The 11,531-nt window shown below is 45.5% G+C and overlaps 1 protein-coding gene across 2 annotated transcripts in view; it reads right to left on the reverse strand.

The window, feature by feature from the left end:
* The window catches only part of LOC120929118 (phosphatidylinositol 3,4,5-trisphosphate 3-phosphatase TPTE2-like), a 120,174-nt gene extending 110,071 nt beyond the window's left edge, over nt 1-10,103 (reverse strand). Inside the window, exon 1 of one of the 2 annotated variants that reach the window (XM_040340346.1) lies at nt 9,882-10,103. Coding sequence is in view for 1 of the 2 variants with exons in the window: in XM_040340347.1 (XP_040196281.1) it covers nt 9,653-9,680 (28 nt within the window). In the remaining variant the exon portion in view is untranslated. Of the gene's footprint in view, nt 1-9,652; nt 9,829-9,881 lie in introns of those variants that run through there. The other variant, XM_040340347.1, reaches the window with a different exon arrangement.
* Between the last annotated feature and the right edge of the window lie 1,428 nt (nt 10,104-11,531).

Raw genomic sequence — 11,531 nt, forward strand, 5'->3', positions numbered from 1 at the left:
TAGAGGTGAAATGGGGCTACTTGTGTGCAAAATTTCCGGGTCTAGGGGACCTATGACCGGCTGATACCGGGTCCCCAAAATCACAGGAGAAATTACTGTTTAACATAGGAGTCTATGGAAGGGGTGCCCGGCTTTGAAAAATCTTTGCACACTTGTAGAGGAAGAGTGGGGCTACATGTGTGGCAAGTTTGGGGTCCAGGGGACCGGGTCCCCAAAGTCAGATCAGGCGCAAAATGGTGACTCGAGTATAAGCCGAGGGGGGCATTTTCAGCACAAAAAGATGTGCTGAAAAACTCAGCTTATACTTGAGTATATATGGTAGGTGCTTAGTTACTCACTGTACATATACAAAACCAAAATCTATCACTATCTACACCCAGTAGATACCATTTAGATATGCTATATTGCAACAGGATTATTATGATATGAGTCCAAAGATAGTGAATCACTAAAATGAAATATAAGGTATGGCAAATCGCTAGGAAAAAGTCCCAATCCACCACTAAATCCACTGTGTGAGACTGCTTGTGATAGCGATCTCTTCTTAGTAGAGTGAATAAGCGCTCTCTTCACACCCCAGGTGAATTTTGCACTTAGTATAAACAGAAAAGTCAGTGCTACTGCCCATACAACACATAGATAGCAGAGCTCCCGGGACTCGATCCACAGTCGCTGGAAGAGTAAAGTAATGTAGAAAAAATGATCTCTATGAACTCTAGTTGTTGCTCTTCAAAAAATCTTTGTTTTTATTGACAAGCCACAGTGAACAAACGCAGATGAAAACAGTTGACGTGTTTCAGCCTATAAGGCCTTAGTCATAACCACCATTAGGGTTATGACTAAGGCCTTATAGGCTGAAACGCGTCAACTGTTTTCATCTGCGTTTGTTCACTGTGGCTTGTCAATAAAAACAAAGTTTGCACTTACCAGAAGTACTGTAAGTAGCTGACAAAGCAGCCTATGTGCTGTACAGCACACAAGTCCTCTGTATTAATCCACTCCTCTCCAGCAAGGTACTATAGTACCCCACACTTGAAAACCTTGCAATATAAGCTCTTAATCCATCATACATGAAGTGAAAGATTCCAAGGGGTAGGGTCTCTGTGAGTGTCTGTGGGTGGGTGCCTGTGGATGTCTCTACAGACACCCACAGAATGTGAGTACTGATTTTACCATAACTTTGTCTGCACTTTATTTTAATAAATATACTACACATGGAAATGAATACGCCCTTCAAGTGAACCTGTACTTTTCTAACACAGCCTTAGGTTTCTTGTATTGCATTATGGGCCATTTCAAATGAATGGGAACGTCAACATGCACTCACAATAACGTTCCACATAACACATGCTAACACACTGTACAAGTGTGAATGGCCCTTTAACTGGATTGACACCTTTTCATGCGTGTTTTCACACAAGTTTTCTATAACAGGGCTCGAAAAAATCACGGTCGCCAGGTCGCCATGGCGACTAGAAATAGGGTCCTGGCTTGGAAGGGGGGGCAAAAAAATAAATAAAAATTTTGTGAGCTGGCGCCATCTGGTGGTGAGCCGTTGGTATTACAAGTTATTACCACCAGATGTGTAAGCTGGCGCCATCTGGTGGTGGCCGTTGGTATTACAAGTTAAGCATTACAAGTTAAACAGCAATTCTAATGTAATTTTTCAATATTTTCACTGCCATCTTCTTCCCTCTAATTAGAACCCCCAAACATTATATATATTTTTTATCCTAACACCCTAGAGAATAAAATGGCGATCGTTGCAATACTTTCTGTCACGCCGTATTTGCGCAGCGGTCTTACAAGCGCACTTTTTTGGGGAAAAAAATTACACTTTTTTTAATTAAAAAATAAGACAACAGTAAAGTTATCCCCATTTGTTTAAATATTATGAAAGATAATGTTACGCCGAGTAAATTGATACCCAACATGTCGCGCTTCAAAATTACGTCCGCTCATGGAATGGCAACAAACTTTTACCCTTTAAAATCTCCATAGGCGACGTTTAAAAACCCTACAGGTTGCATGTTTTGAGTTACAGAGGAGGTCTAGGGCTAGAATTATTGCTCTCACTCTACCAATCGCGGCGATTGAACACCGTTTACATATGCAGGCGCTGCTCACGTATGTGTTCGGTTCTGCCCGCAAGCTCGTCGGGACGGGGCGCGTTTTCTGGCTCCTAACTTTTTTAGCTGGCTCCTAGATTCCAAGCAAATTTGTCAACCCCTGTTTTATGCCTTTTTATGTCTTGCAATTGTCTTTTATAGACATGTGGACACACAAAACAAAAAAAAAGACAACCAATGTCTATGCAAAATAAATTTGTAATCTAACACCATTTAGAGCATTGGCTAACTAACCTGTGTACTTGCATTGACATGCTTTATAAACCATAAGAGCCCTTTCACACCGAGGGGCTTGAAAACAGCCCAAAAAATGCAGCGCTTTTCAGGTGCTTTGGAGGCCTTATCGGTGCGCTTTTTTAAAGGTCACATAACTCAAAAACTGCTTCTAGAACCATTTTGAGGCTCTTTTGAGGCACTTTTCAGGCGGATCCCATTCATTTCAATGAAGAGGGGTGCTTTTGAGGTGCTCCAAAGATGTTGTTTGCAGGAGTTTTTTCACCTCCCCGCCAGCGTACCGCCACAGTGTGAAAGCATTCATTGATTTTAATGGAAATAGGTTTCCGTGAGATTTTCAGGTGCTTTTTTTAGCGCCAACGCACTTGAAAAGCACCTCAGTGTGAAAGGGCTCTAAGTGTAAATAGGCCGTAAATGTTTCGTTCCCTGTACTGGTTTAGGCTACATTCGCACTGAGGCACTTTTCGGGTGTTTTAGCGCTAAAAATAGTGCCTGAAAAGCGCCTCTCATGCCTCCTCAGTGTGAACTAGCGGTGCTATACCGCTAACACACCCCCGCCCCAGTGTGAATGTAGCCTTACTGAATAAGCCTGGAAATATCTCAGGGTTGTGACAAAGTACATTATGTAATAACTTTTATATGTAGCCATCTTCGCATTTTTCTGGAGATTGGAGCAAAGCGAACAAAGTTTTCGCTGAGTGCTGAAACAAATGCGCAACTGTTTATCACAATATGAGTCACACAGCCTATATCATTATGGTAATAAACTGAGTTAGGGGTCTCATGACTGTTGCTGGACTCATCCCACAATGACATCCTGAACATGTTGTCTGATACTTGCTGAGTAAGAAGAAAAGTAAGGCGTACGTGCAATACACAACCTACAATGGTGGATGATACACAGATGAGACCCCGCAATGAAATATCGCCATCTTCAGCAAATAACAATTGTAATCATTCTTTACACTCATGCTGTTGTATACGTTGTATGTGCATATTCACTGTATACGCTAAAAACGATACATGACAGATCCAGAGGTGATATATAAATATGCATTTTGTTAGATATCAACTGGGACTTGCAGTTCCACAAACGTATCATGATCTACTTCTACAGGGGTTTCATCTACCCATATGTATGAAGGGCAATAGCAAGCAAATTCTGGTCTCCTGGCTTTTGTTAACCTACAAGAACCAGTGTTTCCTTCTAGTGTCCACTGCCTGCTGGGATTTGTAGTTCCACAAAAGTATCACAAACTACTTGTACAGGAATTTCATCTACCCATATGTATGAATGGTAATTAATTGCAAATTCTGGTCTCCTGCCTTTTGTTGACCTACAAGAACCAGCCCTTCTCATGAACCAGCTATGTAGGGGTTTCATCTACCAATATGTAGAAATGGTAATAGCTGCCAGAATCTGGTCACCTGGCTTTTGTAGTTCTACAAGAACCAGTGTGTCTTTCTAGTGTCCACTGCCCTCTGGGGTTTGTAGCAGGGCTGTCTTAATGAGAGGGCACACCTGGGCACTGCCCAGGGGCCCCAGCTGCATGGTGTAGAGGGGTCAGAGTGCAGGGGCGATATCTCGGGTGTAGAGGGATCAGGGTGCTGGGGGGGATATCTGGGATGTAGAGGGGTCAGAGTGCTGGGGGGATATCTGGGATGTAGAGGGGTCAGAGTGCTGGGGGGATATCTGGGATGTAGAGGGATCAGAGTGCAGGGGGGATATCTGGGGTGTAGAGGGGTCAGAGTGCTGGGGGGATATCTGGGATGTAGAGGGGTCAGAGTGCTTGGGGGGGTTTCTGGGATGTAGAGGGGTCAGAGTGCTGGGGGGATATCTGGGGTGTAGAGGGGTCAGAGTCGAGGGGGGATATCTGGGGTGTAGAGGGGTCAGAGTGCTGGGGGGGGATATCTGGGATGTAGAGGGGTCAGAGTGCTGGGGGGGATATCTGGGGTGTAGAGGGATCAGGGTGCTGGGGGGGATATCTGGGGTGTAGAGGGGTCAGAGTGCTGGGGGGGATATCTGGGATGTAGAGGGGTCAGAGTGCTGGGGGGGATATCTGGGGTGTAGAGGGGTCAGAGTGCTGGGGGGGATATCTGGGGTGTAGAGGGGTCAGAGTGCTGGGGGGGATATCTGGGATGTAGAGGGGTCAGAGTGCTGGGGGGTTATCTGGGGTGTAGAGGGATCAGAGTGCATGGGGGGATATCTGGGGTGTAGAGGGGTCAGAGTGCTGGGGGGATATCTGGGGTGTAGAGGGATCAGAGTGCATGGGGGGATATCTGGGGTGTACAGGGGTCAGAGTGCTGGGGGGATATCTGGGGTGTAGAGGGGTCAGAGTGCTGGGGGGATATCTGGGGTATAGAGGGATCAGAGTCGAGGGGGGATATCTGGGGTGTAGAGGGGCCAGAGTGCAGGGGGGATATCTGGGATGTAGAGGGGTCAGAGTGCTGGGGGGATATCTGGGGTGTAGAGGGGTCAGAGTGCAGGGGGGATATCTGGGATGTAGAGGGGTCAGAGTGCTGGGGGGATATCTGGGGTGTAGAGGGGTCAGAGTCGAGGGGGGATATCTGGGGTGTAGAGGGGTCAGAGCGCTGGGGGGGGATATCTGGGATGTAGAGGGGTCAGAGTGCTGGGGGGGATATCTGGGGTGTAGAGGGATCAGGGTGCTGGGGGGGATATCTGGGGTGTAGAGGGGTCAGAGTGCTGGGGGGGATATCTGGGATGTAGAGGGGTCAGAGTGCTGGGGGGGATATCTGGGGTGTAGAGGGGTCAGAGTGCTGGGGGGATATCTGGGGTGTAGAGGGATCAGAGTGCAGGGGGGATATCTGGGATGTAGAGGGGTCAGAGTGCTGGGGGGGATATCTGGGGTGTAGAGGGGTCAGAGTGCTGGGGGGATATCTGGGGTGTAGAGGGGTCAGAGTGCTGGGGGGATATCTGGGGTGTAGAGGGATCAGAGTGCAGGGGGGATATCTGGTCTGTTTACCTGCACTGTCTCCATTGTAGGGGCCCCAGAGCATTACTTTGCCCAGGGGTCCATGATGCTATTAAGACGGCCATGGTTTGTAGTATTAGTTTAACTATCTATAAAGGGGTTTTATCTACCCGTATTTCTTAAAAGTAATACCTTGCAAATTCTGGTCTTCTACCTTTTATTGACCTACAAGAACCAGTGTGTCCTTCTAGTGTCCACTGCCCGCTGGGACTTGTAGTTCCACAACTGCAGAAAAGTACATTAAAACTCAACACGACCCTCCAAAAGATACTTTACTCTCTCTTTTAAGATTTGGTTTCAGTGCAAAGATACAAAGATTTTGGAAGATGTCTGTCACTGTACTCCATGTAAAGTGAACCTATGCCTCTGCTTGCATTTAGAGTCGCATAGCACAGCATCTAACTTGCCCAATTGCTGAACAGCACACTAAAATGAAACGCAACACTCCAGAAGACACTTTACTCTCTTTCCATACTTCAAAAGTTTTTTACGTTTTTAAGAATTTGGTTTCAGTACAAAAATACGAAGATTTCGGAAGATGCCTGTCACTGCGCTCTATATAAAGTGAACCTACGCCTTTGCATGCAGGGGGTTATAGTTGTAGTTCTATAAAAGTATCATGAACTATCTATATAGGGGTTGCATCTTCATATATATGAATGGTAATAGACAGCAAATTCTGGTCTTCTGCCTTTTGTTGACCTACAAGAACCAATGTCCACTGCCTGCTGGGACTTGTAGTTCCACAATTGCAGAACAGCACATAAAAGCTCCCAACACTCCAGAAGGCACTTTACTCCTTCTTCATGCCTCAAAAAGACTAACTATTTATTTTTTCTTTTATTTGGTTTCAGTACAATTGGGGGATGTCCGCCATTGCACTCCATGTAAAGTGAACCCATGCCTCTGCATGTAGGCAGTCATAGTCATCTAGCACAGCAAGTAACCGCTGGGAATTGTAGTTCCATAATTGCTGAACAGCACATTAAAACGCAACACAACACTCCAGAAGATGCTTTACTTTCTTGTCATACCACAAAAAGACCAATTTTTCTTTTTAAATGTGGTTTCAGTGCAAAGATACACAGGGCTAGATTCAGGTAGGTGCACGCATTGTTACGGCGGCGCAGTGTATCGTATTTATGCTACGCCGCCGTAAGTTAGAGAGGCAAGTGCTGTATTCACAAAGCACTTGCCTTCTAAGTTACGGCGGTGTAGCGTAAATGGGGCCGGTGTAAGCGTGTAATTCAAATGAGGATGAGGGGGCGTGTTTTATGTTAATTCTTGGTGACCCGACGTGATTGACGTTTTTCCCGAACGGCACATGCGCCGTCCGTGGAATTTCCCAGTGTGCATTGCTCCAAAGTACGCTGCAAGGACGTCATTGGTTTCGACGTGAGCGTAAATTACGTCCAGCCCTATTCGCGATAGACTTACGCAAACGACGTAAAAAATTCAAAATTCGACGCGGCAACGACATCCATACTTAACATTGCGTACGCCTCCTAATAGCAGGAGCAACCTTACGCCGAAAAAGCCTAACGTAAACGACGTAAAAAAATAGCGCCGGGCGTACGTAAATTTGTCAATCGGCGTATCTAGGTCATTTGCATATTCCGCGCCGAAAACGACAGAAGCGCCACCTAGCGGCCAGCGTAAATATGCACCCTAAGATACGACGGTGTAAGAGACTTACGCCAGTCGCATCTTAGGCTAATGTCGGCGTATCTTTCTTTCTGAATACAGAAAGAAGATACGCCGGCGCAGCTTTGAGTTTACGCGGCGTATCTATAGATACGCCGGCGTAAATCAATGCTGAATCTAGCCCAAAGATTTTGGAGGATGCCTGCCACTGCACTCCAAATAAAGTGAGCATGTCACATAACACAGCATGTAACCAAAAATATCTGATCTGAGCCATCAAATAAAATAATCCAGATATCATGCTGCCTGACTCTTCGCTTTACTGTGTGAACAAGCCCTTAAAATGCATGTTTTTAAACACAAAAGTGTAAAGGCCAGTTCACACCACATGCAGTCCAGTGCGTTTTTTTCTGTATTAAAAATGCATGGAAAGTAGTTTATATGGTTTTCAATGGCATAGTTCACACCAGTGTGGTTAGTTCCAGTGTGTTTCAGTTCCCGAAAAAAAGTAGAACATGCTGCACTTTTTCTGCACTGAACTGTACTGGAATGTGGTAAAACACATCAAAAACGCACTGGAACGCACCTAAATGCACCAAAAACGCACTGAAACACACATATCTTTATTTAAGGTGAAGAAGAAAAGTGGGGGGATGCACAGGAACGCATCAGAAACACATCAAAAACACACATGCAGAAAAACACCAGGAAACCATCCGGACTCCGTTTCTATGGTGTGAATTGGCCCTAAAAGCATGAACCAAATCTAAAATACAAAGCGATCTTTACTTGCTATTGATTTTGTACACATCTGATGGTATTTGATCCATCCCTGATGTGTGTCACTTCCCCAAACAGGTTTAAATGGCTCCCATCTAAATTGTCCAAGGTATGTGTATGTATGTGAGATGAGGACTTTATTATGTGAGATTAGGACCTAATTCCGCGTACACACGATCATTTTTCGGCATGAAAAAAAAACGTCGTTTTAAAAAAACATGTCATTTAAAATGATCGTGTGTGGGCTACACATAATTTTTCGGCTTCTGAAAAACGACAAAAAAAAAAAATTCGAACATGCTGCATTTTTTAACGATGTTGTTTTTCGGGTTGTAAAAAATGATCGTGTGTGGGCTAAAATGACATTAAAAACCCGCGCATGCTCAGAAGCAAGTTATGAGACGGGAGCGCTCGTTCTGGTAAAACTACCGTTCATAATGGAGTAAGCACATTCATCACGCTGTAACAGACAGAAAAGCGCAAATCGTCTTTTACTAACACGAAATCAGCTAAAGCAGCCCCAAGGGTGGCGCCATCCGCATGGAACTTCCCCTTTAGAGTGCCGTCGTACGTGTTGTACGTCACCGCGCTTTGCTAGAGCATTTTTTAAAAACGATGGTGTGTGGGCAACGTCGTTTTAATGATGAAGTTGGAAAAACTTTGTTTTTTCTACATGCCGAAAAACGTTGGGCTAGATTCACGTAGCTGCGCCCCTTCTTACGGCGGCGCAGCGTATCATATTTACGCTGCGCCGCCGTAAGTTTGAGAGGCAAGTGCTGTATTCACAAAGCACTTGCCTCGTAACTTACGGCGGCGTAGCGTAAATGGGGCCGGCGTAAGCGCGCGTAATTCAAAAGATGATGAGGGGGCGTGTTTTATTTAAATTGGTGACCCCGCGTTTTCGACGTATTTTTACGAACGGCGCATTCGCCGTTCGTGAAAGAATCCCAGTGCACATGCTCGAAATTCCGATGCAAATCGTCATTGCTTTCGACGTGAATGTAAACTACGTCCAGCCCTATTCGCGAACGACTTACGCAAACGACGTAAAAAATTCTAATTTCGAAGCGGGAACAACGTCCATACTTAACATTGGCTGCGCCACCTAATAGCAGGAGCAACGTTACGCCGAAAAAGCCTTACGCAAACGACGTAAAAAACTACCGCCGGGTGCACGTACGTTTGTGAATCGGCGTAACTAGGTAATTTGCATACTCTACGCCGAAAACAACGGAAGCGCCCCTAACGGCCAGCGTAAGAATGCACACAATTGTACGCCGCCGCATTCAAGTTACGTCGGTGGAGGAAGCCTATTTTTTAGACGTATCTGCCTTGAAGAATCGGCGTAACGATACGCCGACGCAGATTTTAAATTACGGCGGCGTGTAAAAGCTTGCTGAATCTAGCCCATTGTTTTTTTTGTCATGCCGAAAAATGATTGTATGTACGCGGCATTAGATTGTAAGCTCCTTGAGCGCAGGGATTGATGTGAATGCATAATACTGTATGTAAAGCACTACATAAATTATCGCTGCTATATAAATAGTAGTAATAAAAAATAAATAAATAATAATTCCTACTAGCATTTATTTTTATCAAATCTAAGGTTTACCATTCCGAAAAAATGTTAATGTGTGGGTATAGGATTGTGTATATGGAGGTTTTCTATTATTTATTTTTATTGTTTTACTATTGGTTGAACTAGATGGACTTGTGTCTTTTTTTCAACCTAACTATGCGACTATGTAATTTTTGGACTTTAATGACCAGCTTTGCCCCCAAAGCTGATTTGAAGTTTTTTTTTTACGGGTACAGCTCCCCCCCCCCCAGTTACAATAAAACACAACGTTTGTGGGTGACGCGTAATCTTACCTTTGTGATCTGCCTTACCACTATCCATGGGCGCCTGTGTGCTGGTTGTCTCCAGATCATCTATGAAGTGTAGTACGGGAAAGCTGCACCCAGTCCTTTCCAGCTCTTTGTCACCTCCTTCGATTTCTTGAATGAACTCGATCAGGGAGGAAAGGCGAAGGACCAGAGAGGCGAGGAAGGGAGGGCGGCTGTGGGTATAAACAATACACTAGTACAACTTGTAGCTCACCTCTTTTTATGAAGCTTGTTCCTTCCCAGCCTTCTCCTTCATCTGCTCTTTTCCATGGCAGGGACTCTTCCTGTGTGCGCTTTTCCTTGTTTCACTGATAAATCTGTTTTTTTTTTCCTGAAATCTTCCCCACCGGCCTCCCCTTCCTCTAAGTTATCCCCCTCTGCTCAGCCAGCACTTTCCACTTCCTCTGCTCCCTGACTTATGCTGTGTAATGTTTTTTCTGCTCATACTTCTCCCTGGCTCTCCTCTTGTCAGCATGGAACAGGGCTGTACTTACTATGTAGATGGAGATCACTATCATTGTCCAAGGACTTTAACCCCTTTAAAGTTGACACTAAACAATATCCTTATATCCAATATCCTCAATATTCTTGTACAACTTTCCTTTAAATTTACCAAAACCATATTACCAAAAACGAGGTCAAACCTAAACACTTTCCATTTGTATGCAATCAGGCAGACCCTTAAGCCCCATACACACTATGGGGTAGATTCACATAGACTTACGACGGGCGTATCAGTAGATACGCCGTCGTAAGTCCGAATCCCCGCCGTCGCAACTTTAAGCATATGCTCAAACTGAGATACGCTTAAATGTTGTTAAGATACGACCGGCGTAAGTCTCCTACGCCGTCGTATCGTAACTGCATATTTACGCTGGCCGCTAGGGGCGTGTACGCTAATTTACGCCTAGAATATGTAAATCAGCTAGATACGCCGATTCACGAACGTACGCCCGGCCGTCGCAGTAAAGATACGCCGTTTACGTAAGGGGTTTTCAGGCGTAAAGTTATTCCACCAAATATATGGCGCAGCCAATGTTAAAGCGGTGGTTCACCCTCCATAGCAACATTTTAGCATAAAATTAGGCATAGTAGCGCGAGCTACAGTATGCCTGTCTTGATTTTTTTAGCCCGGTACTCACAGTGCAATCGTACATCGAAGATTCCGACTCCCCGCGGAGAATGGCCGTTCCTATCCAGACGGAGGATGATTGACAGCCGGCTCTGGCACGTCACGCTCCCCGAAGACAGCCGGAGTAGGTCTCGGCTCTTCACGGCGCTATACAGCGCCTGCGCACAGACTATGCGCAGGCGCCGTGAAGAGCCAAGCCTATTTCGGCTATTTCCAGAGAAGCGTGACGTGCCAGAGCCGGCCGTCAATCATCCTCCGTCTGGATAGGAACGTGAGCACCGGGCTAAAAAAATCAAGACAGGCATACTGTAGCTCGCGCTACTATGCCTAATTGTATGCTAGAAGAAAAAAAAATTTTTTTTTTTGTTTACAGGGTGAACCCCCGCTTTAAGTATGGCTGTCGTTCCCGCGTCGAAATTTGAGAATTTTTTATGTCGTTTGCGTAACTCGTCCATGAATGGGGCTGGCCGTAATTTACGTTCACGTCGAAAGCATGATGATTTGCCGACGTCATTTGAAGCATGCGCACTGGGATACGTCCACGGACGGCGCATGCGCCGTTCATTAAAAAGGTCAAATACGTGGGGTCATCAGATTTTACATAGAACACGCCCCCAACCAGCCTATTTTGAATTGGGCGGGCTTACGCCGGCCCAGTTACACTGCGCCGCCGTAAGTTTCAGCGCAAGCTCTTTGTGAATACAGGACTTGCTGCTCAAACTTACGGCGCCC

Source organism: Rana temporaria, chromosome 2 (genome assembly GCF_905171775.1).
Source record: "Rana temporaria chromosome 2, aRanTem1.1, whole genome shotgun sequence".
Classification (NCBI taxonomy): Eukaryota; Metazoa; Chordata; class Amphibia; order Anura; family Ranidae; genus Rana; species Rana temporaria.